The 21,798-nt window shown below is 40.8% G+C and overlaps 1 protein-coding gene across 2 annotated transcripts; it reads right to left on the bottom strand.

Annotated features, from left to right (window-relative positions):
* Window positions 1-1,036: 1,036 nt before the first annotated feature.
* Window positions 1,037-21,112, bottom strand: znfx1 (zinc finger, NFX1-type containing 1). Of its 2 annotated transcripts, none has more exons than XM_080026838.1 (19): window positions 21,008-21,112; window positions 19,598-19,690; window positions 17,650-18,599; window positions 16,979-17,213; window positions 16,473-16,813; window positions 16,151-16,330; window positions 14,108-14,214; window positions 12,233-12,471; window positions 11,960-12,091; window positions 11,680-11,828; window positions 10,794-10,937; window positions 10,554-10,671; window positions 9,787-10,013; window positions 8,093-8,232; window positions 7,393-7,525; window positions 6,621-6,788; window positions 4,860-4,970; window positions 4,578-4,673; window positions 1,037-4,356 (listed from the first exon to the last, which is right to left on the bottom strand). In XM_080026838.1, exons 2-19 carry the CDS (start codon window positions 19,647-19,649, stop codon window positions 1,864-1,866), a joined length of 6,015 nt encoding a protein of 2,004 aa, XP_079882964.1. In that variant the 5' UTR covers window positions 19,650-19,690; window positions 21,008-21,112; the 3' UTR covers window positions 1,037-1,863. The 2 variants fall into 2 exon arrangements, with proteins under 2 accessions (XP_079882964.1, XP_079882965.1); XM_080026839.1 differs by having other exon boundaries at window positions 16,473-16,810.
* Between the last annotated feature and the right edge of the window lie 686 nt (window positions 21,113-21,798).

Genomic DNA, 21,798 nt, shown 5'->3' with positions numbered 1-21,798 from the left:
TATTACCTGTACTCCAAACATTTTGAACCTCTTCCTACTCACTTCTAATAGAGTTTTCTATACATCATACATACATTACACATACATTTGATACATCATAAACAATAGTTACTAAGAAGGCCCCCAATACTTCATGATTACCTGACCATTCGAGAATCCTGCTGTCTCTCGCATGGTGGAAACTAATTGTGAATGACCCATTAAAAACTCTCAACTGCTTAAAGCAACACACATGAGGTAAGTATTACGTAGCAACTTACCAAAAAAAGAGTAACTAATGATTAAGAAATGACTGATCAATGGGTCTTCATTCAGTGGCTGATTCTGAGTCATGAAGAAAGATTTTAGCATGTCAATTCACAGATATCAATGCAATAATACCTTATGATTCTCCCAGACTGGTCCCTAGGAACTCATCATTAGTCATTAGACTTAATCAGTTAATGATTAAATGTGTATTAGGTTGTTCACGTTTGTGTATGTATCTTCAGGTGTTACTGTCATTTTCACATTTTTATTTTAGTGCAAAATATTGCAATACATAAAAAATGACTGGTGAACAAGCATAAATATCCTCTTGTTTACTATTTAGCAAACAGGTGATATCAAAGCGAACCTGTTAATAACTTTGCTTAAGATCTTTTGCTAATGTTGTGGTCAATTCATTATTTGAAACCGTGTTAAACCTATAGGCCCTTTCTAGTTCGTTTTAAGTGTTCTGTGTTATTGAAATGATGGACCTCAACCAGCTTTACTGAGGAAAAGCCTCCAAGTGCCAATTAATGAGAAATGTTCTGATAAAACAATCCCATTAGCCTATCATCCTGGGATAATACCAACAGTTCATCCAGTGAATATAGACCTTGTTGTGTAGTTCCCTTAGGGTTAAAAAGCAATACTGAGCTCAATTTTCTTTTGATACTTCTCAACTGCAAATAGGTGAACATGATACCATCAAAAAACCATAAATAATTAAAAACACTGAAAATGTAAATTTCTGACTCTGGTTTTATTTAGTCAGGCCATTGGTTGTATGGTATGGAATACAAACTAAATATAGAATCTATACATTTTTAAACACATACATCTGTCAGGAATCAAGTTCATCATGTCAAAAAAAGTAAAACATAGGTTTAGCTGTAAAACAACTAATGCTTTGCAGGTATGTTCCCTTTTCTACTCAATAATTACTTTATTACATTTACATTATTCAAATTACCATTGTGAAGTTGTGGCCTCTTAGATTATTTGCTAACCAAAATGTCCAAAAAAGCTGTCTTTAAAGGCTACCTTTTCAAATTACACTCATAACATTTATAGAACATATTTCGTAGATTGCTTTGCTCTATGCTTGTTTGCTTCTGTTAGTATGCTTCAAGCACCCACTTTCACATGTTGTGGTACAGGACAGCTTTACACACAGAAGTATTTTAGTTTATAGGTAATAGTTGACAAATACAGTAAATTTAGCATTAAAAACTCCATCACGTATTCGCGTGTTACATGAGTTCTGCAGCAAAACATTATTAATAAACAGCAAGAATAAAACACAAAAAAAAGTCTATCTAAAAGTGCCTTTTTTAAACACAAAGAGATTTTGTGTGTGGACATGTCAGAATGTTGAAACATGCTGCTTTGTTAACCTGCCACCACAAGCTTGGAACGAGTCTCGCAAGAACCCACGTGATAATCATGAAGCGGGAGCTTTGAGTTTCTGCTCTGCGTTTATATCTCTGCGGAGTGAAGAGACGGTGATCTATAATGCTGCAGCAGTATTTAATCTACTGCTAGTGATGTCGTTAAGGGGATATAGCAGGAAATTATTTGAGGACAGACAACGACAGACTTCTCTCAAGATGACTCTCAGAAGAATTGACCCAAGCCTAGATCGTTGTTGCCTTGAGGCCATGCGGGTTGCTGTGCCCCATCCATCTCAGAAGCGACTTGGTTGCCACTTGCCAATCTGTGACTGCCCCCACCAATGGTAGCATTACAATCAGGGCAGCGTCGACTTTCCATTGCCCCTCCACATTCTGTTATTACATAGACATGGCCATTAGGACATTTGTACCAGTGTCCAGGCAGCATATCGAAAGCCGAGACGATCATCTTTCTGTCCTCCTCACTGATCCCCAAGCCTGTGACTGGAAGCTTTTTGTCTAGTTCCTTCATGGCTTCTTTCATGCTACATCCATCTTGCTCAGTGAATTGGCTAGACTTTTCCAAAACATCTCGTATTTTGTGTACCTCTGACTGTATTTTGGCACTTTGTCCTTTCTTGTCTGCCATATGGCAACGGGCATTGAGTTCAGCCAGGAGGGTAAGTCTCTGTAGCTCTCTCTGCAAATCAAAGACCTGCTGTTCTGTGAACGTTTGGTGCCTGTTCCTGAGCCAGTGCACAAACTCCTCCACATACTTTCCAAATCTTGATCCTTGTGTGGGAGACATGTTTTCAATTTGGCTCTTCCTCAGCTTTGAAACCCTTCCTAAGAAATCCATCTTGTTTTCCAGGACCCATAGATCCTTTGCGGTGAGATTAGCTCTTTTCAGTTTGTCTGTGATACACATGTATTCGGCTTGCAGCTGAATTTCATAGTCTAGACCGTTGTTCTCCCACCGTTCCGAATACCTTTCATTGGCGAGACCGTTGTCCTTCCACTGTTTTTGAAGGGCCTTCCTCTTTTCTTCGATATCTACCTGATGTCCATGTATCTTGCTCTTCACCATTTCTATCTCAGCCAGTCTGCTGTTGATGTGAGATCCATAGCGTAAATTCTTGCGGATTGGAGTGCGACACTTTGGACATTCCTTCAGCTTTATGGCCACCTGTTCTCCCTCATTACCCTGCTGGTTGGAATCCATCTGCATGTAGGTGTCCATGGCTGTGTATTCAATGATGTGTCCACAGTCCTGTAGCTGAATGAAGTAAGCCTCAGGGTCATCCTCTGTGCCAAAGAAAATCTCTGTGACCTCATCGTGATTGCAGATGCGACATTTGCTTGGACACTTGTCTCCACACAGACCGATGCAAGGGTGGCCGCAATCCAGGTTCTTAGCACAGGGTTGGGTACATGGTGGACGATCGCATGGCTCATGGCAAAGCTTACTGCAGCTTTGGTGAGGGCACTGCCATGCACAGGGCTCAATGCACGGAGCACAGGGCTGTCCGCATAGCTTCATACACTGGCTGTGTATGCAGCAATTCTCACATGGTCTCTTACAGGGGGGGCAATTCCGAGTGCAAGGCTCCCTGCACTTGTGAGAGCAAATCAGGAGACGATCACACTGGTGAAAACATTTGGCATGGAACCGTCCCTGAGAACACTTGCCACAGCTTCCAGAACAGACATGGTCACATTTGAGCTGATGCTCACAATGGGTCCTACATTCAGGCTTCTCCAATTGTGTTCTGTAAAAGCAAGCATCTTGCTGGCTGTGACCGCACCCTAGTGTTAAGGTGACCTTCACCTTACACTTACTGGTGCATGGTCCCCCACACAATGAATCACATGGATGTCCACAGTGAAGCAGCTTCTGGCAAGGCTCCTGGCATGCAAATGTCTTCGGGTCCTGGTGGCAAGGAACCATCTGTAGGTGTTGACACTGGGGTATAATCTTCTCAACCGTCACTGGACATTTCTCTGGGCATGTCATGTAACACAAAAGTGGGCATTTGTGTTCAAGATCACACAAAAACTTCTGGCACTTCTTTCCACACCTGGTCTTAATGTGCTCTGGGTCATAGGGGTGGCATACGCTTGTGCAAACATGGCCACATTCCAAACGGAACTCGCAAGGCTGGGTGCAGCCCCCCTCTGGGGCTTGTAGGAAATCTTCAGCACAAGAAGCTTTTACCTGTCGATCTGGATGATTCTGACAGCACAGAGTGAGAGCCTTCCCAACCTGGTTCTTCTCCCTCAAGGTGGAGAAGATGTTGCTCCACAGTTTGACTCGACCCAGTATTGCACTGTTGCCGATGCAGTAGAGACCTTTTCTGGCACGAGACAAGGCTACACACACGCGATTGGGAATGCTCAAAAAGCCAACTTTAAACTGTGGGTTGCTGCGGACTAGAGACAGCAAGACAATGTCATTTTCTTCCCCCTGGTACTTGTCCACTACATGCACTTTGACCCCTGTGAATTCTTTGGCAGGCATAAGGTTACGCAGACAATAGAGCTGGCCGGTATAGGTCGTGAGGATGGTAATGTGCTCTGGTTTGTACTCCTGGCGGAGAAGATAGCGACAAAGAGCGACGACAAACATTGCCTCGTGTTTGTTCTGATGGCTTTTCCCATCTTTGATCGTTTCTTCATAGTGGTTGTGCTCCAAGAAGAATAAATTGGTCTTGAGGCCCTGTAAGACAGAAGAGATATATATTTGATGTTATTCTGTGATAGAATGTAAGTTCAATTCAGTATTCCTGATCTTTCAGACATAACGACCATCTTTGACTCAAACTATGTAAAAGAGTCGACAAGATAATGCAGATACTTATTTATCCATGCAGGCAAGTAAGCAGATATTCACAACTAAGAAAAATAGAGATTCAGCAGGAGAGCGAAATCCATATGCACCTTGATGTTGTCATAGCTCAACACAGAGGGATGGTTTTCCAGCTCTGAGTAGATGTGTGGAGTCAGAAGACGAGCAATGTCAGGACTCATACGATGCTGAAGAACAAACCAAAACACAGATGAACAAAGGCAATCACAGTTAGATACAGAAGCATGCACGCACCTACACCCAAACACACTAATTGAATTTATCTTTAACTGCATCATCTCATCATGGCTACATTTTATTGATTGATAAATCCTGTAATAATATGAACAAGTAATAGTTTCCGAAATACGAACCTGGTAGTTGAGTCTGACAAAAGGAATTCCCATATTCACTAGCCTCTCAAACATGGACATCTCCAGGTGAAAGTTCTTAGCAAGTTCGTATACAGTGGCACTGGGGCGCAGCTAAAGGAAGAAAACCACATGTTAATCATATGCTGTAAACCTCACTTGAATTTGTATGAATTAGTGTTAAGGAAAAGTTAAGATTAATGGCTTAGTCAGTAAATTGTGTTACAAACTGAAACATTGCGATCTTCAAGCGGCCCAGTAGAGAGGTTTTAATGGGACTAGATGTGTGCTTTTGTCATAACAGTAGAATTTGAATGCCCTTTGTGATATTTTTTAATATTCAGAAAACATATGATAAGCATAAGTGAACATACACAACTTTAATTAAAGTTACACAGGCTTTTTCCATTCAGTAGTCAATTTTTGGAGGTTTCCGGTCCTTTATTTGCATATTTCAGTGTATTGAATAGGCCAAGATCATAACCACTTAAGTAAAGCATAGCGGGATGACTTTCATGGTCACATGCCTAAGGTGATCAGACCATTTGCATTTGTGAGTGAACACTTATTACACAGTTCCTAGACACAGAGAGAGGCAACCATCTAGAAGCATACCTAGGAGGGATAAACAATATTTTTTTCCATGGGTTTCTGTTTTAGGGTGACCGGATGGGAATACAGAGTGTATGCAAATGCACTCTAACTTTCTTTTGCTGTCTTTTTCCATTTTTGGCTGTTTTGTGTGTAAGCAGAAGAAACGACATGTGTGTGTGTAAACCTATACTTTAGCTAAATGACAGAGTGAGATTGCACATGTATATGGGATGTATGTGTCGGGAAGGGAAAACCCATTCTAAATATAAAGCATTGTTTTCTGCTCTATTCCATTACCAAACCTTTGATTAATGAACAGAACAACTTTATTTTAACCTGGAAGTGCTATCCATCCACTTTAATTAGATGCACTGATTCAAGTATAGGGGATTCACAAAAAGAAAGTTCTGAACACACATAGATAGATGAATCCTTCTCAGAATGCCTTAATTTGTTGCTTTGTTGACATGTTTTCCTCATGTATTTAATTAAATTGTCCAGTATTGTGATAAAATCAGTGATACTTGCACAAACTTGTTTAAAACAGTGAAGAGAACAGTACATTACTTTTACATTAATCTGATCATCCTGATGTATAAAAATAACAACTGATTTCCAAGCCTAGGTTACAATATATGCAATTTTCAATTAATACTCTACTTAAAGTGCTAAACTTTCAGTACGACTGTAAGGAAGTAAAGATTGTTTGCATATATAGTCAAATGCATGCATGTACTCAGGCATAAACACAAAACAACAAGCAACTATTACGAAACAGCCGACAGAAGTTACACAGCAAAGAAGAGACCATGACAGAATATTGGGATGTGTGATAGGATTGTATGTGGTTGTGATTGCATTCTGCAGATTGCATTGACAGGCTGCTTGGCCACATGTCCTTGGCAGGCCCTGACAAGTTTTTGAAATAGTCTACTGATGTCCAGCATATCACTCCTCACTCTTGTCTATCTCTTGTAATGGCTAGCAGGGGGATGTTTTTTTTTTTACCATCTCCCTCAAGGCAACACACAAACTTTCTGACAACCACACAAACACACTAAATCCCTTATGACATGTTGTCCTTTACATTTTCACCCAGGCATGTAAATGGGGTGAAGATGACAGCTTTTAAAAAAATATTGACAAACAATTGTCTGTGTGGGTTCTTACCTGCTGGTGGTCTCCGATGAGGATGAGGTGTTGGCATGCTTCGCTCAGAGTGGTGATGGTGTGGGCCTCCAGAACCTCCGCAGCCTCTTCTACTATCACCAAACTCGGAGCCACTTCCTGCAGTATTTTACGGAACTTTGCCGCTCCAGTTGTCGTCATGCCAATAACCTAATGGACGGTATATGTGTTTAATTACACACTTCTTTTTACATTTATGATTTTTAGGATTCAATCTATTACCACAAGCTGTTCTAATGCTTCTCTCCCTTGCAAGTATGCTTTTGCAGATTTAAATTACAGCCTATTTAAATGTGTTGTTATTACTTTTTGAGGGTGTATGCCAAAAGGTAACCTATGGACCTATCACATCTGAACCGGACAGTTTGCCCCTCAACCTCCTTTTTAAAAAAAATGTTAAGTCTTCACAGTCTTAATTTAGTAAACGGTGCTTTGATAAAGGAATAGCTTGACCTTTTGGGATGCGTTATCACATTCGTGATGAGAGTCAGATGACAAGATCATTAACCACGTTCATGTTTGTGCATTAAATATGAAACTACGGCCAGCAGCTGGTTAGCCTAGCTTAGCACAAAGACTAGGAAGAGGAGGAAACATCTAGCATGGCTTCTGTCAAATGGCTAAAATGTCTTACCAGCAAGATTCAGGCGCACTATCGGGATGTACTTGTATCAACTGCAACTAAAATAATATGCTACATCATCACAATATTTATTACTATTCATACTATTTATAACAACAAATCATACCGTACCGTGGCTCGCTTGAGGAGACAGATGTTCTCCTGGCGTTTCACATCTGCCAATCTGTCAGCTGCGTTTTGATAGGCCTCCTCAGACATTTGGACTTTGGTGTAAAGCTGTACCCTGTAGCGTGACACCCACAACCTACGCACAAAGTACATTAATAATAATAGTTAAATTATGTAACAACTGGCTCAATTATTATGAAGTTTGAAGAATCATTATTTGCTCGGCATCTGAAATTATGTTCTCAGGACCCAAGTCAGAATAAATAAATGATTCTGGAGGTACTTGATATTAATGTCAGTGTAGTAAAAACAAATTATGGGAAGACATATTATATCTGTCTTGGAAGTAAATTGCCCATTTGTTAGTTTAAATAAAATGTAATACGTTTGAGTCCTTCCAGTCCTGAATTTACAGCAATAGAAGATACGTCAAGGCTCTCTGAGGTGAGAGGATCCTCTGGGATACCTTTTTCTGGTGATTAGTTTACTTAATTATACACACTGGGAATAGACTACTTCTACCAGCCTGCGGTTGCTTGGGGGATGATAGGAAGCAGTAGTGGAATAAGGGAAAAGAAAAATTAAGAAGGAGGACAGAAATGTAAGAAAAAGAAAGGCAGCAGAAATGATTGAAAGAAAGAAAAAGGAGGCACATAGTTGGTGAACAAGGGAATAAAAAGTGAAACACGGATGCAGTTCCTACCGATAGAGTTTCCATCTGTCTGGCAGGTTAAGGGTCCAAATGTTAAAGACAGCTTTTTCCTCTTCTTCAGTCATAGCCGAGCTATTTCGCAGCTCCATCTTGATTTTTCTCTTCATCTTTTTCTTCTGCTCCTTTTGCATCTGTATAGATCAGAGAAGGGTCAACTCTGAACTTCAGACATTCAGCTCATTGACTGTTACAGTCTGGCTAACATGGTAACCTGTGTATTGGCTTTTTTATTGAAATATGATGGTGCACTTTCTGTGTTTGTGTATTTGTTTATGTTGTTTGTGTTGATATGGATCCCCCTGGGTCTGAAATAAAGAATTATATAAGTCAGATAACCCTTTATCGTCACATCAATAACGGGTGAGCTGTAGTCAAATTGAGAATTAAATATGACGAGGCGACGGAATGACACAAAAGTAGTGTATTTAGCTATATTGATGTGGAAAACTATCACTTCCAACTACTTTGAAGAAGATTTCACAGAAGCTCGGGCAACGTTTATTTTTTCGGCATTTCTGGTTCATCATTGGAATTCATTGAAACTGCTGTGAATTTAAGCTGACCACAGCTGCCTTCCTTGCTTTTTAGAGCCACATTTTAAGCCTACAGGTGGCGAAGTATTTCTTTAAGTAAGGCACCTAGGTGCTGCACTGTTCCGGGAAAGGTACCCCCTGGGGTAAGCAAGGACTACTAGTGCTATGACCGGGGCCCCTTCACAAGTGTGCATGTGTGAAAGCAGGATAGCAGGTGCCATGAGACACAGTCCTGCCAATGGCCTCAGGCCATTGCACTGATTGATAGTCGGTGACGGGAGCATGCCAAGAAATGAAGCATCGCGCCAACAAAGGCAGGTAAGACTGCTGGGAAGCAAAATGGATCTTAAATGGATGTCCATTTGTTAGACCTCTAGGATACATATACTATGCATTTCGATAAGAAATAGTGAACTTATACATAGCTTTGATTTCAAATAAATCTGCAAGGTACCTATATAGTGAAGCACCTGTTAAGAGATGTTTCCATTGGAGAGCCCTTAGATCAGGGGTGTCAAACTCATTTTCACAAAGGGCCGAATTACGACATGATAATCACACGAAGGGCCAGACATGTCGCTTACTGACATGCCTTCTTTTTAATCCAAAAATCAAACAACATATCTAGGTATATAACCTGCGTACATACAGGGGCATAGGCTTTTGTTTACATATTTTGGGGGACAAATTATAGGTGGGGGGTATGGGGGTGCTCCCCCAGAAATGTTTGTGCGTCAAACACTTAATTTCCTGTATTCTGGTGGATTTTTCTGTTTCGGTTTTCTGTGCCTTTTCTGCGTCAATTTATTGTGGAAATGTCTTTATTTTTGTAAAGGAAAAGACAACATTCGGGTTCCTGGTGAAACAATTATAAAGGACTATAATGCAGTAAGGCAATAAAAAAAATTGCGGGCCGAATTTAATGGGATTGCCCAATTAGTCCGCGGGCCAGATTAAATATTGAAACAGGCCAGATTTTGACACCCCTGCCTTAGATGAAGTATAAGAATGTTCATTCATATATTCCTTGCACATTTGTTTACTATTGCTCTTAATAAAAGCATATTCAATCTATTTGTCTGTTTGAATAGGCTTTGTAAAGATGTTCAACACGTAAAATAAAATACTAAAGAAATCTCCTCTTAATTTTACCTCCCAGACTTGCTCGCTCTGCCCAGCCTGTATGTCAGCGTTATCCAGGTTCATAGCCAGCATCATTTCTTCTGCTTCTCGGACAGCCTGCTGAAGTTCAGCTTTCTCTCTGCCTCTTCTATCACCTCTGGGACCAATGTCGTCTTCAATGATCCGGTCGGCCTGGATCAGGTCGGCTTCCTCGTCGATTTCAATGAGCTCCTCTTCCTCCTCCTCCATCCCTTCTTCTATATCCAACCCATTGCAGAAAATAATCAGTATAAGAAATATTATTACTATTTCATGGTCCGGTACATCCAATGCACTGGCCACAATTATTTTGAGTTTTCATTGACAACTAATAAAGTTGCATACAATGTATGTATAGGATATACAAAGGATGTAATGATGAGTAACTGGATGGACAATATCAGTACATTCAACATACTGTTAACCCTGTGTCCATCTGAACTGGGTTCCAGAATCTTGATTATTATTTTGCTACAAAATGCTGTTGAAACACATTTTTTACTGTGGTACAGGGGTTTAATTTTGATATCTGAAATCCATTCTTTCTCTCATTTGTACCAATCCGCAATTATGGAGTCCAATTAAACACTCTTAACAGTGTAGGTATTGTGTGGCTGGTTTGTTGACAATGCCTTTGACATACTTAAAACAAATATATATATATATATATATATTTACACAAGAGTCAAAAGGGGAAAGAAGCCTATTATCAGATGCCTCTGTTTCAGGGTAGCACCACTGACAGCCAAACGCCTTACCTTCATTTCCATTTGCATACTCTGTCTCCCTCTGCAGGAAGACGGTGGAATCCAAACCCAACCACTCCATCATGTGACTGGGACTCCTCCGTGTCCACATTTCAAACCCATCATGTCTCTGTAAAACCGTTCCGTCAACATTAAGTTAACCCATGAGTTTACATTGCCTTCTATTGCGTCTGGCTTAGTTTACACATGTATGTGAAATGTTTGTTTATTTCTTTATTCAGTAAGACTCACAGGTGGGTCTAGCAGACTGCAATAATGTCTGGATGAAATGCACTCTACTAAGAAGGTTTCACGGAGGACGCCTTTCAGAGCACATTCCAGCTTGACGGTCTCTTCCTGAATATGCTCCTCCTCCTCATGCAGATCCTTGTAAATCTGTTGTTAGGTAGGACATGAATACAACAATTATTAAGTGGAGAGTACTGTATGTTTTTGAATATGAAATGTTTGATTAATATGACACGTACATAGAATTTAAACAAGAGTTTAAATTAGAAAAATATATGTTGTATGAAAACCAAAAGTCCAGGCAGGCTATCTCCAATTTGAGAACAAATAACACCAGAATACCTAAAGTCACTGGAAGATACAAAGGGCTGGAAAGAAGTGAAAGATTGTGCAACCTCTGTGATTCCAATTGTGTTGGTGATGAGTATCATGTATTTTTTGAGTGTGGGAATTTGGATGTAATGTACTATAGAAAAAAATACCTGCCAAAATATTATGTTTATTTACCATCTAGGATTAAACTGATTTCGCTTTTGAGGTCAGAAAAACCAGGGGTTATTGTTGAAACAGGAGCCTTCCTGAGAAATGTCCTGCCATTGTTTAAGTAATGTTTTTGGTTTTTTGTTTTTGTTTTGTCCTTGCCGTACACCATTGTTTGTTTGTAATGATATAATTTGAATTGTGTGCTCCATGCCATGTGCTATGGCCGTGAGCCGTAATAAATAAATGAATGAAAATGAATTTGAAATATGATACATTTAAGACTTTTAACAGAATATATCAGGCTAAATTGTAAGGGATTGTGTAAACCTATTATATGATCTTGTGTATGCTTAACACTTTGCTATGCATGAGAGAAATAAAGTGTGGTCAGGCAGGGTGTGCTCACCTCACTGTATGCCCAGCGCAGATGTGATGGCAGGGCACTTCTGTATTCATGCGAGCGGCTCAGCTCCCTCAGATTAAAACGCTTCAGGGTCTCGCTGTTGCTGCGGCCTCCTACTCTCACTATACCATCACTCAGAAATTTGTGAATACCTTAGAATCAGAGGCAAACATTTCCACATGTTAACACACACACCTCCCAAAAAACAAGCCCAAACTACTCTTCAACGTTTGAAATAGATCTGATACCATTATTATTATTATGAACCGGAATCACTACTTACCCTCAAGAAACTGATCCAGGGCATGGTTAGTGTAACACACTACCAGAATCGGAGCCGTGCCAAGTCGTTCCTTTCGAAGATCCTGATTGGTCAACAGAGCCTGAGCAATCTTAAGGCCGACGTAGGTTTTTCCTGAGCAAACAGAAGAAGCAGGGAGGCCCGGTTTAAGGTGTGTTAGGAGCAAACTTTGCGATTGTTTGGATTTTATCACTTTATTAATGTGGGAAATAGATTTTTAGTTATCCTTCCAATAACTGATTTTTAATGTCTCACCAGTGCCGGGAGGTCCCTGTATTATGGCCAACTCTTTCGTCAGGGCCATTTTAAAGGCTCTCATCTGTGACTCATCCAGGCCCAGATCCTCCATTTTGGGCCAGGCCGCTTCCTGTAGGCTGTGAAAGGGCAGTATACGCTTCTTACAGCGAGGGAGAGCAACGGATGACAGGTCGTAAGTATCTCTCCTTAGCAGATAATCTGGGGGTTGCACATCTTTGTTGCACTCCACGATGTACCTGAAAGCATTAGGGATAGGATTACATCTAGTGGTGTCTGCTGTCTGTATAAAGGATTACAAAAAAAAAAGGTGCTTCGATCATTGAGCCAGTGGGCCTATAACTGCGGTTAAGTGAACCGTCATTGGACTCTCTCAAAAACTGTAACAACATGGTAATAGTCTGGGTCATCCAGAATGAGGCTGCTTTGACACGTAAGAAAACCTCTGAAGGAGTTGTTTTTAAGGCTGTTCAAACATGAGGAAATTGGGAATGGGTGACCCCATTTGAGGTGACCTTCCCTTTAATTATTTCAAAAACTAAAAATGCTTTATTACTTTCAGAGATTAAAAACATGTCAAAATGTAACATTATAATTTGAGGTGACTTTCCTAGTACGGCAATGCACAATGGAACTACTTCCAAGTTTGATACGTTCATACGCAAGAACATTTTGGGCAGAAGTCCATCGCGCTTCTCAGCGAACCCATTATGATGTGTAATATAATGTGAGAAGTGACTGATGTATTGCGATGGTCAAACTCGAGAACAAAAATTGCTTGCTGCAAACGCTAAGTTGATTCAGTGATTGATGTCAAGCCACTTGATCATTTATCAGCGTATAATTCATTTCCCGTCCATTTTCATCAATTAACTTTTGTTACTTCCATCCCTGAGGCCACTTCTTTTGAATGATAAATGGCAATTTTGTGCTGTGAATGATGAATGAAAGTGATGAAATGTGGCTGTTTATCGTCTCACCACTGGTTTAATCCAATTGGGTTACAATGAATTGAGTCACTTGATAATTCTATCCCTCTCTATATTTCAATTCACATGCCTTTCCATAATCTCCATTTTGATCAATTAACTTGATAACACTAGCTCAAGCCCAGAAGACTTATAAAGATGTTGGACAGAATCAAAAATGTCAATTACACACTACTCTGAAGGGGTCTACGGTAATATAAGATACCATTCGCCATCAAAAACATTTGATGAATAGAGAATTATACAAAGAATAATGTGTTATTGGCAGCAGGCATTTAGTTTTGATAAATAAAAGGAGGGGGAGGGTTCCTTCCTCTGTATTTCTGGAACATATTGCAGAACTTGACAATGAAGTTGACTCGACTTGACTTGCCTCCAGCTGACCTTGGGGAGTGTGAAAAAACTTAAAGAAAAAATATTAATAGAATAAAGAGATGTTTTATGAGATATATATAGAGGCAAGTCAAGCCGAGAATATATATATTTATGTTAGTGAGATCTCGCATGGTGCAGTTTTGAAGGAAAACAGTTGGAAATTGTTTCAAGTAGTCACAAGAGAAAGGTCAGGGAGACAGATTACTTTGTGGTTTCTTTGAAGGGCACTGGGAGTGCAGACAATCAACAAACTTTTAAACTCAACCATGCGTGATTTTTTATTTTATTTTTATCACTGTTGGGATATAATTACTTTGTGACCAATTAAAAGTGTGACTGCTGAACTTGCTTTGTACAGTTCCTCCCGCTCCACTGCCCTTTGAACATTTTTACAAGTGAACTTGCTTTGAATGGGCTTGGGGATTATATAAAAGCTACGACCTTGGTGGTAAATGTGAAACTCCTCCACAAGCACACGGACACACACACACACACACACACACGCTCCTACCTCTGAAAGGGCAGGTTGTCCTCCTCCTGCTCTTGTAGACCCTCTAGAACATAGCGGTAGGCCTCAAAGTAGGCAGTGGTCTCAATCATCAGGAACGATTCATTGTTCTGCAATACCAAATCAGTTTCAATCCCAAATTCCCCCAAACTGCGATGATTCACCTTCATGATAGGTTTGGAGGTTACAGTAGTGTACTGTTTTGTCCATTTACATTGTTAGAGGGTAGACTAAATACAGTCATATGAAAAAGTTTGGGAACCCCTCTCAGCCGGCATTATAATTGACTCTGCTTTCACAAAAAAAAGATAAAAGTGGTATGTCTTTAATTTACCAGGAACAGCTAAGTACTGGGATGTTTTCCAAACAAAGATTTTTTGAAAAGCAGTATTTAGTTTTATGAAATTAAATCAAATGTGAAAAACTGGCTGTGCAAAAATATGGGAACCCTTGTGGTCTTGCTGATTTTAATGCATGTAACAGCATGTAAAACTGAGGACTTTAAACACAAAATTGGTTGGATTATGTTGTTAAGCCTTGAACCTCATATAAAGGTCTGTTTAATCATGATAAAAGGTATTTTAGGTGCCTAAATGCAAGTTCCACTTCTCTTTGACTCTCTGCAGAAGTGAGACAGAATGGGATCATCAAAACAGCTCCCAAAAGATCTTAAAAACAAAGATTATTCATTGTCATGGTTTAGCGGAAGGCTACAAGAAGCTTTCCCAAAGGTTTCAATTGTCAATTTCTACTGTAAGGAACGTTGTCAGGGAATGGAAGGACACAGGCATAGTTGCAGTTAAACCCAGGTCTAGCAGACCAAGAAAAGTACAAGAGCGGCATATGCGGCGGATTGTGAGAATGGTTGCACACAACCCAAAGGTCACCTCCAAAGACCTGCAAGAACATCTGGCTGCAGATTGTGTATCTGTACATGGTTCTACAATTCAGTGCAATTTGCACCAAAACATCTGTATGGCCGGGTGATGAGAAGGAAGCCCTTTCTGCGCCCACGCCACAGATACAGTTGCATGGAGTATGCAAAAGCTCATTTAGACAAGCCAGCTTCATATTGGAAGAAAATGCTTTGGACTGATGAGACAAAAATGAAGTTATTTGATCTTTATAAAAAGCAGATGTTTTGGTGCAAATTGCGCTGAATTGTTGAACGATGTACAGATACACAATCTGCAGCCAGATGTTCTTGCAGGCCTTTGGAGGTGATCTGTGGGTTGTGTGCAACCATTCTCACAATCCTCCACCTATGCCGCTCCTGTTTTTTTCTTGGTCTGCCATGCCTGGGTTTAACTGCCACTATGCCTGTGTCCTTCCATTTCCTGACAACGTTCCCTACAGTCGAAATTGACAATTGAAACCTTTGGGAAAGCTTCTTGTAGCCTTCCCCTAAACCATGACAATGAACAATCTTTGTTTTTCAGATCTTTTGGGAGCTGTTTTGATGATCCCATTCTGTCTCACTTCAGCAGAGAGTCAAAGAGAAGTGCAACTTGCATTTAGGCACCTAAAATACATTTTCTCATGATTAAACAGACATTTCTATTAGGTTCAAGGCTTAACAACATAATCCAACCAACTTTGTGTTTAAAGTCATCAGTTTTACATGCTGTTACAGGCATTAAAATCAACAAAACCACAAGGGTTCCTATATTTTTGCACAGCCAGTTTTTCACATTTTATTTTATTTCATACAACCAAATACTGCTTTTCAAAAAATCTTTGTTTGGAAAACATCCCAGTACTTAGCTGTTCCTGGTAAATTAAAGACATACCACTTTTATATTTTTTTTGTGAAAGCAGAGTCAATTATAATGCCGGCTGAGAGGGGTTCCCAAACTTTTTCATATGACTGTATAAGAAACACACATGTTGGCAAAAAAAATACCTAAATAAACTGGTAATTTAATACATAGCTCAGTTATAGCCTTTGTAATTTCAGTGGCTGAAATTAAACCAGAACATCACATATCAACAGCTGCATGTCTGCTGTCTCTATCGACAACTGTTACACATGCTTTGCAGCTCTACCTGGAATCTGGCCAACTTGTGTCTGCTTTCTTCTGTGAAGGTAATCTGGACCAGTCCCTTCTTCAGGTCTTTAGGATCCCGGTCTGACACCGTGGCGAACAGGAAGCTCTCAAAATTATCACACGACAAGCACACCAGGGAACCAAAGATCAGCCTCTTGGTGTTCTCCCAGCGCACAAACTGTAGGAAAGATGGAGGAAGCATGTATACGTTATATATTAACACTAGTGTAACTCTTAAGGAATGCTCTTGATTTAAGCATTGCATTAGTCAGATATCATAAGCACTGAAATTAAGTAAAGATGTCCGACCAGGCGCTTACCTTCAGAGGCTTACTGTCAAACTGGACCACGTAGGCGAGCCCAGTGCGAGTGCACTTGGGCACCATCAGTTTTGTGTCGAAATATACTATGATGTCATCAAAGTGCATGGTCTTCAGTGGTTTTGCCGAGGTCCTTTGGTCATAGAGCAATTTCTGAATCCCTTCACGGAGCGGCCGCACAAAGTCCTCCCTCAGCAGCCGGAAGTGCGTGTCCAGGTAGAGGTGGTTGCTGGCGTAGCGCTGAGCGGTGAGGTTGGGTCTCAGGAAGGGCCTCTGTTCCACATGGAACTCTTCTCGTGTTGGGTAGATGGGTATGGTCCTGAAATCCTGCTGCGGCTCTTCTTCACCAGGGTTAAAAATTGTAGGGACTTCCAGTTAGTCACATATCTCAAAACATGCTGAAATTTATTATTACATTTTTTATTTTTTCAGTGTTGATTTAAGGGCTTTTTATGAACGTTGAAAGAAACATCACTTCAGTCATAATATCAGTAAGAGGCCCTTACCCGGGTTCTCAGCCCCAGTGTGTAGGAGGGCATATGTGTCCTTATCCGAGCGCAGGGTTCCCTCCCTGGATCTCTCCAGGAGGTGCCTGATGAGGCCGTTAAGATTCTCCACACTCTCCTCTATTGTAGGCTTGATGTCAACTTCTGACAGCTTGAGGCTATTGATGGAGGCTTGGAGCTGCGTCAGTAGCAACTTCACTGCCTGGATCGAACTAGCAGGGAAGATGCTGAGGACCTAATAAGCATATATGTTGAGAAAAAGTTAGTCAAAGTTTAAGCATCCAACAGCAAAGTTCAAGCAGCAAAATCACAATCTGTTTGTACTGTATTTAACATTGAAATGAGGTTTGTAGAAAGAAATATTTTTCTCAATTGGCTTTACATTACATACAGTTTTTACATGAGGACACCATAGTTTGGATATTGCTTATCTCACACACCAGATTTCAGTAGTTGTGGTTGTGTCTGCTTTTTTCTATTTTTACTGTTTTGAAGTATAAAAAACAACAAATAAACAGAAAAACAATAAAACATGTGTCTGGTTCTACTCAATTATTTCTGTGTCAAACTAAAACCTACTGTGTATTCCTCATATATTCCTACAATCATCCGTCAGCTGAAATGTCTTATGTGATCGTTTATATCGACCATTCCTTCCTTCCTTAATTTACCTCTGACAGAATGGCCAGGATGTGTTCCAGATGTTGCGGGTACTGTGCCCTGCGGTCGGGGTTGGACTCGGTCTCCATGCCCGCCAGGTAGTAGGGCAGCACGGCACGGAAAAACCCTGAGTCTTTCACCATGCCGGCCAGGTGCTGCACGGTGCTCCTGTCTGCCCGAGCTTTGAAGGCTACGCTCAGGGAAGAGCAGAGGACTTCCACCAGGTCCTTCCTCATGTCTGTCCCGCTGAGGAGCTCCTGTATGGCCCGGTGCGAGGCCAGGGTGATGGCCACCACCGAAGGCTCTTTTCCCGAGAGCTCTTCGAGCGTTCTGTAACCCAGTCCGTGGCCTCCGCCTCTACCGTTTGTCGAATGTGACCTCCCTCCACCATTCCTCTCTTGTCTTTTCCCCGGGCCATCTCGTCTGTTGTCGCCCCCTCCTCTTCCCTCTCCTCCACCTCCTCTTCTGTCCACACTGTGTCCTCCTCTCCTCGCACCCCTGTCTGCCATTCTTCCCCTCCACGATCCTTCTCCCTCAGCTGCACTCGGCTCTCCATCCGTCCCTCTCTGTGCCCCGTCGAAGCCATTTCCACCTCTCCCCCTGCCTCTGCCTCTGCCTCTCTGTGTGGCCCCTCCCCTTCCTGCATTTCCTCTTCCTCCATGACTCCCTCTATTTCCTAATCCTCCCAGCCCTTCAGTTCGTCCTCTTTCTGTTTCCTCCCTGCCATTACTTCCTGTGCCTCTTCCACCCCCTCTAGCTGGGTTTGCTCCTCTTCCTCTGCCTCTCCCTCTACTTCCTCTCCCTCCTCCTCTTCCAGTTTCCTCTCTATCAGATGGACAACTGCCACTTCTTTCTTCTCCTGCTCTGCCCTCTGTCTCCATCACCCTGTCTCTCAGTGCACCTCCTCCAGGTCTACTCCCTCTTTCTCCAAAAGCATATTCATGTTGGCCCGTGTCAGCACCTGCATGGGCAGGGGAAACAATTGACATTCAGATACTGCCACAGTCAATTTTTAAGTGGTAAAGTAACACCAGCAATTCTGGAGATGTTTTGTTGGCAAAATACTTTGTCAAAATCAGTGAATATGTTCTCATGATCTGCTACCTGTATGTTCTGTGTGTCTGTGAAAAAAATTCAGTGTTAATACACAGCCTAGGCTCTGTAGACCGGCATGTTGCTAGCTCCCGATGGGCCCCCTTTATTTACATACACTTTGTCTACATTACAAAGCCTAGGCTGTATATTAACACAAGACATTTTTTCAGCTCACGCACAGTATGTCCTGGTAGAGCATTGTGAGGAGATATTCACTGATTTTGACAAAAAGTGATTTGACAACAAGCGTTCTCCAGAATTGCTAACTCCTGAATGTAACACCATGCCGATCGTATTTGGTCCCACTCAGAATTGGTGATAAATTAACTCTTTCCACAGTGTTCAAATGTTAGAGTAGCGTTAACTTTTGAAATTAGAAGGGGTGGGCGAGGCTTTATAGAGTACAGCGTACACTATAGGGAGGAATCTACTCCTGCTGTAGTTTTGATAACTCAGAAAGAGTTCATGCACTTTGACACTAGATAAGTTACTGTCCTTGAGACCTTGAAAATGAAAACTAACCCTGCGTTCCAAATCACACTTTTTTTTCTTTTTTTTTACTGTTCTATATACTACAGCTGACCATAGAAAGAACATAGTGTGCCTGCAGTATAGGTTACACAATTGGGCCTTGAACTTAGCTCTTGCTTAAATCCATTGCATCGCGTATATTTTCACTCCATGCATGCTGCATTTGACCAGCATGCACAATAAAGATTTATCAAATCAAATCAAATCAAATCAAACATGTTTTAAGATATCCTAAATCGTTTTTGCCATACTAATTATCATTGAAGTATGGGTATTTGGCAGATTCATACTTTTTTATATACTTTAATATTGGCATTCACACTGTATAGTTACCATTATAAGCTCCTCTTTTCCACTCCAAGCCCATCTTTCCATTGGCTTGCATGTGGTAGTAGTTGAAATTTAGGTTGAGAACACTGTTGATTTCTGAGTGGTAAGAAAAAAGAGAGTCAAGGACAATACATTGATTGGAGCATGATTACATATTGGAAGGATCTGTAATTTATCCATAAACTCATAAAAACAGCCAGCAGACATTAGAACAACAGAAAGATGTTTCACTCCCAAGAAGAGGTTTAATGTTTATTGCCATTACTACTTTGAGTATTATCAGTATGATTTGCAAGGTCACAGGAGTGTAGGAGAAGTCAGATAAGACTGGGTTGAAATCACTGTTTATAGCGTGTGAGGAAGTGAAAGTAGCCAGTCGTCACCCTTGCCTTTCTCTCTATTCCCAGAAGAAAATTGTGATAAGCATTAGAACGCCGACAGTCACAGGTGTGCACACTATATTGTAGCTACGCTGAGAGTTTGTTATGCGTGAAATTTCTATGGTTGGTTTGAAATACATATTTTATCCCAGCACTTTTGCTTACAGTTTTTCTCGATTGCTTGGACACGCTTAATGAAACTGGGATCCACTTTGTTAAATCACCTTCTTAACACAAGAATGATCAATTTTTTTTAACACTGTTTCTTAGGTTTCACTCATGTTCCAGACTCTTTTTTTCTCTCAAAACACTAAACACAGATCCAAATTGAAAGACAGTCAACAAGAGGGACTGTGTTAAACAAAATGACATTTTAAGATTTTTTATTTTATTCCAAATATATTAATTTCAAAACATGTGTTGTTTAAAGGAAATATGTTAATGTGTTGCATACATGTGTTGTGAACGTTTGAGCATTCTGCAAACGAAATATGTCATTTTGGCCACAGACTTTGACTTTTACTCAAGTCCCATGTGTCAACAACTGTTTGGAAAACCTTCAATCTGATTGGACAAATGCGTTCAAGAAATGTGAGAAAAAAACTGTAATTTGGGATAAGTTGCAGTTGCTATGACTTAACACAAATAAGGAATGGGCCCTCTACTGGGTACACGGATGAACTGCATGAGAGGGCTAAGTTTCTTTTCACCAGAAATACGAATCATGACCACAGAATGTCTTCAGTCGCGGTTCTGCTGAAATACCCAAAGCTTTACATGCACCTAGTTCGCTTATATTTGTAAAAAGCATTTAAATTGTGTTTGTATATTTAGTAGTCTCATGTTCCACGACATGTCATGCAATAATTATAGAATAGGCTACCTTTCCTTTGCCGGGTGTTAAGATGTTTTTTCAGTCTGGATTTTTATATATTCCAATATTATCCAACAACTAATCAGCCAGCTGCCATTATTCCCACTTCTCCCCGAACGCAACATTAAGAAAGAAAGAAAAGAAAAGAACAGAACTTACCAAGACTGAAATCCACTTGACAATGTTATGTCCGTACGTTTCTCAGCCCCGGTAGTTTGTGTCTGAGCTCCACAGCTGTGCGCGCTGCTCTGTTTCCAGTCGAAGGCTGCGGCTCTTTAAATAGCCTACTCTCTTAGTTTCGTTTTCGTTTCATCAGAACCAGCCAACCACACCTAGCAGCGATCTTTATACAACAACACCACCACTCATTAATAAGATGACTTGGCAAGTTTGGCACGAAGAGACACACATGATCTTACAGCACATATCCTAAGCCTACCCTAACAATCTTTTACTAAAGTTAATTTGTGGTCTATACTGAGTTAAGTTATCTTACCGGTGCTATAAGATAATATAGAAGAAATATCCAGATATTTGACTTTAAAAGTACAGTGGAGAATCTACTGTAGGCCTACAATAGGATAGCAGGTGAAATAGGCTAATAGGGGCCTACTGTATGTGGTTGTGATTATAGGCCTACTGCTCAGGGCTGGAGTAGGCTTATGGTGGGCATAGGCTATTCTTATGTCTACAATGAATAGAGACCAGAATCTATTGCAATGGGGTTTATTAGTACGTAGCTAATTAGTAGCCTATTTGGTTAGTTTCTATTTCCCTGTAATTTCCTCACCACTGGCACCGAGTGCTTTGTTTTCATATGAGGAAGCCTGTCTCTTGCAAAAGGAAGCAGATGAGTGACTGGAGTGTAGGTATATTCACTAGCAGTTTGGCTCAACACAGGGGTCCTGTATTGTGCAATTAGGGCCTTATCAGATTGGGTGACGTGTTCA

This window comes from Ammodytes marinus (genome assembly GCF_949987685.1).
Source record: "Ammodytes marinus genome assembly, chromosome: 4".
In the NCBI taxonomy this organism is placed as follows: Eukaryota; Metazoa; Chordata; class Actinopteri; order Uranoscopiformes; family Ammodytidae; genus Ammodytes; species Ammodytes marinus.
Note: the sequence above shows the minus strand (reverse complement) of the source record. Positions and strands in the feature narration are given on the sequence as shown.

Coding starts and splice junctions, on each gene's coding strand:
- znfx1 (XM_080026838.1), bottom strand. CDS start 19,649: ATGCAAGCCAATGGAAAGATGGGCTTGGAGTGGAAAAGAGGAGCTTAT. Junction 14,215..16,150: donor ACAAGTTGGCCAGATTCCAG/GTAGAGCTGCAA, acceptor TTGGTATTGCAG/AACAATGAATCGTTCCTGAT. Junction 12,092..12,232: donor ACAGGGACCTCCCGGCACTG/GTGAGACATTAA, acceptor CTGTTTGCTCAG/GAAAAACCTACGTCGGCCTT.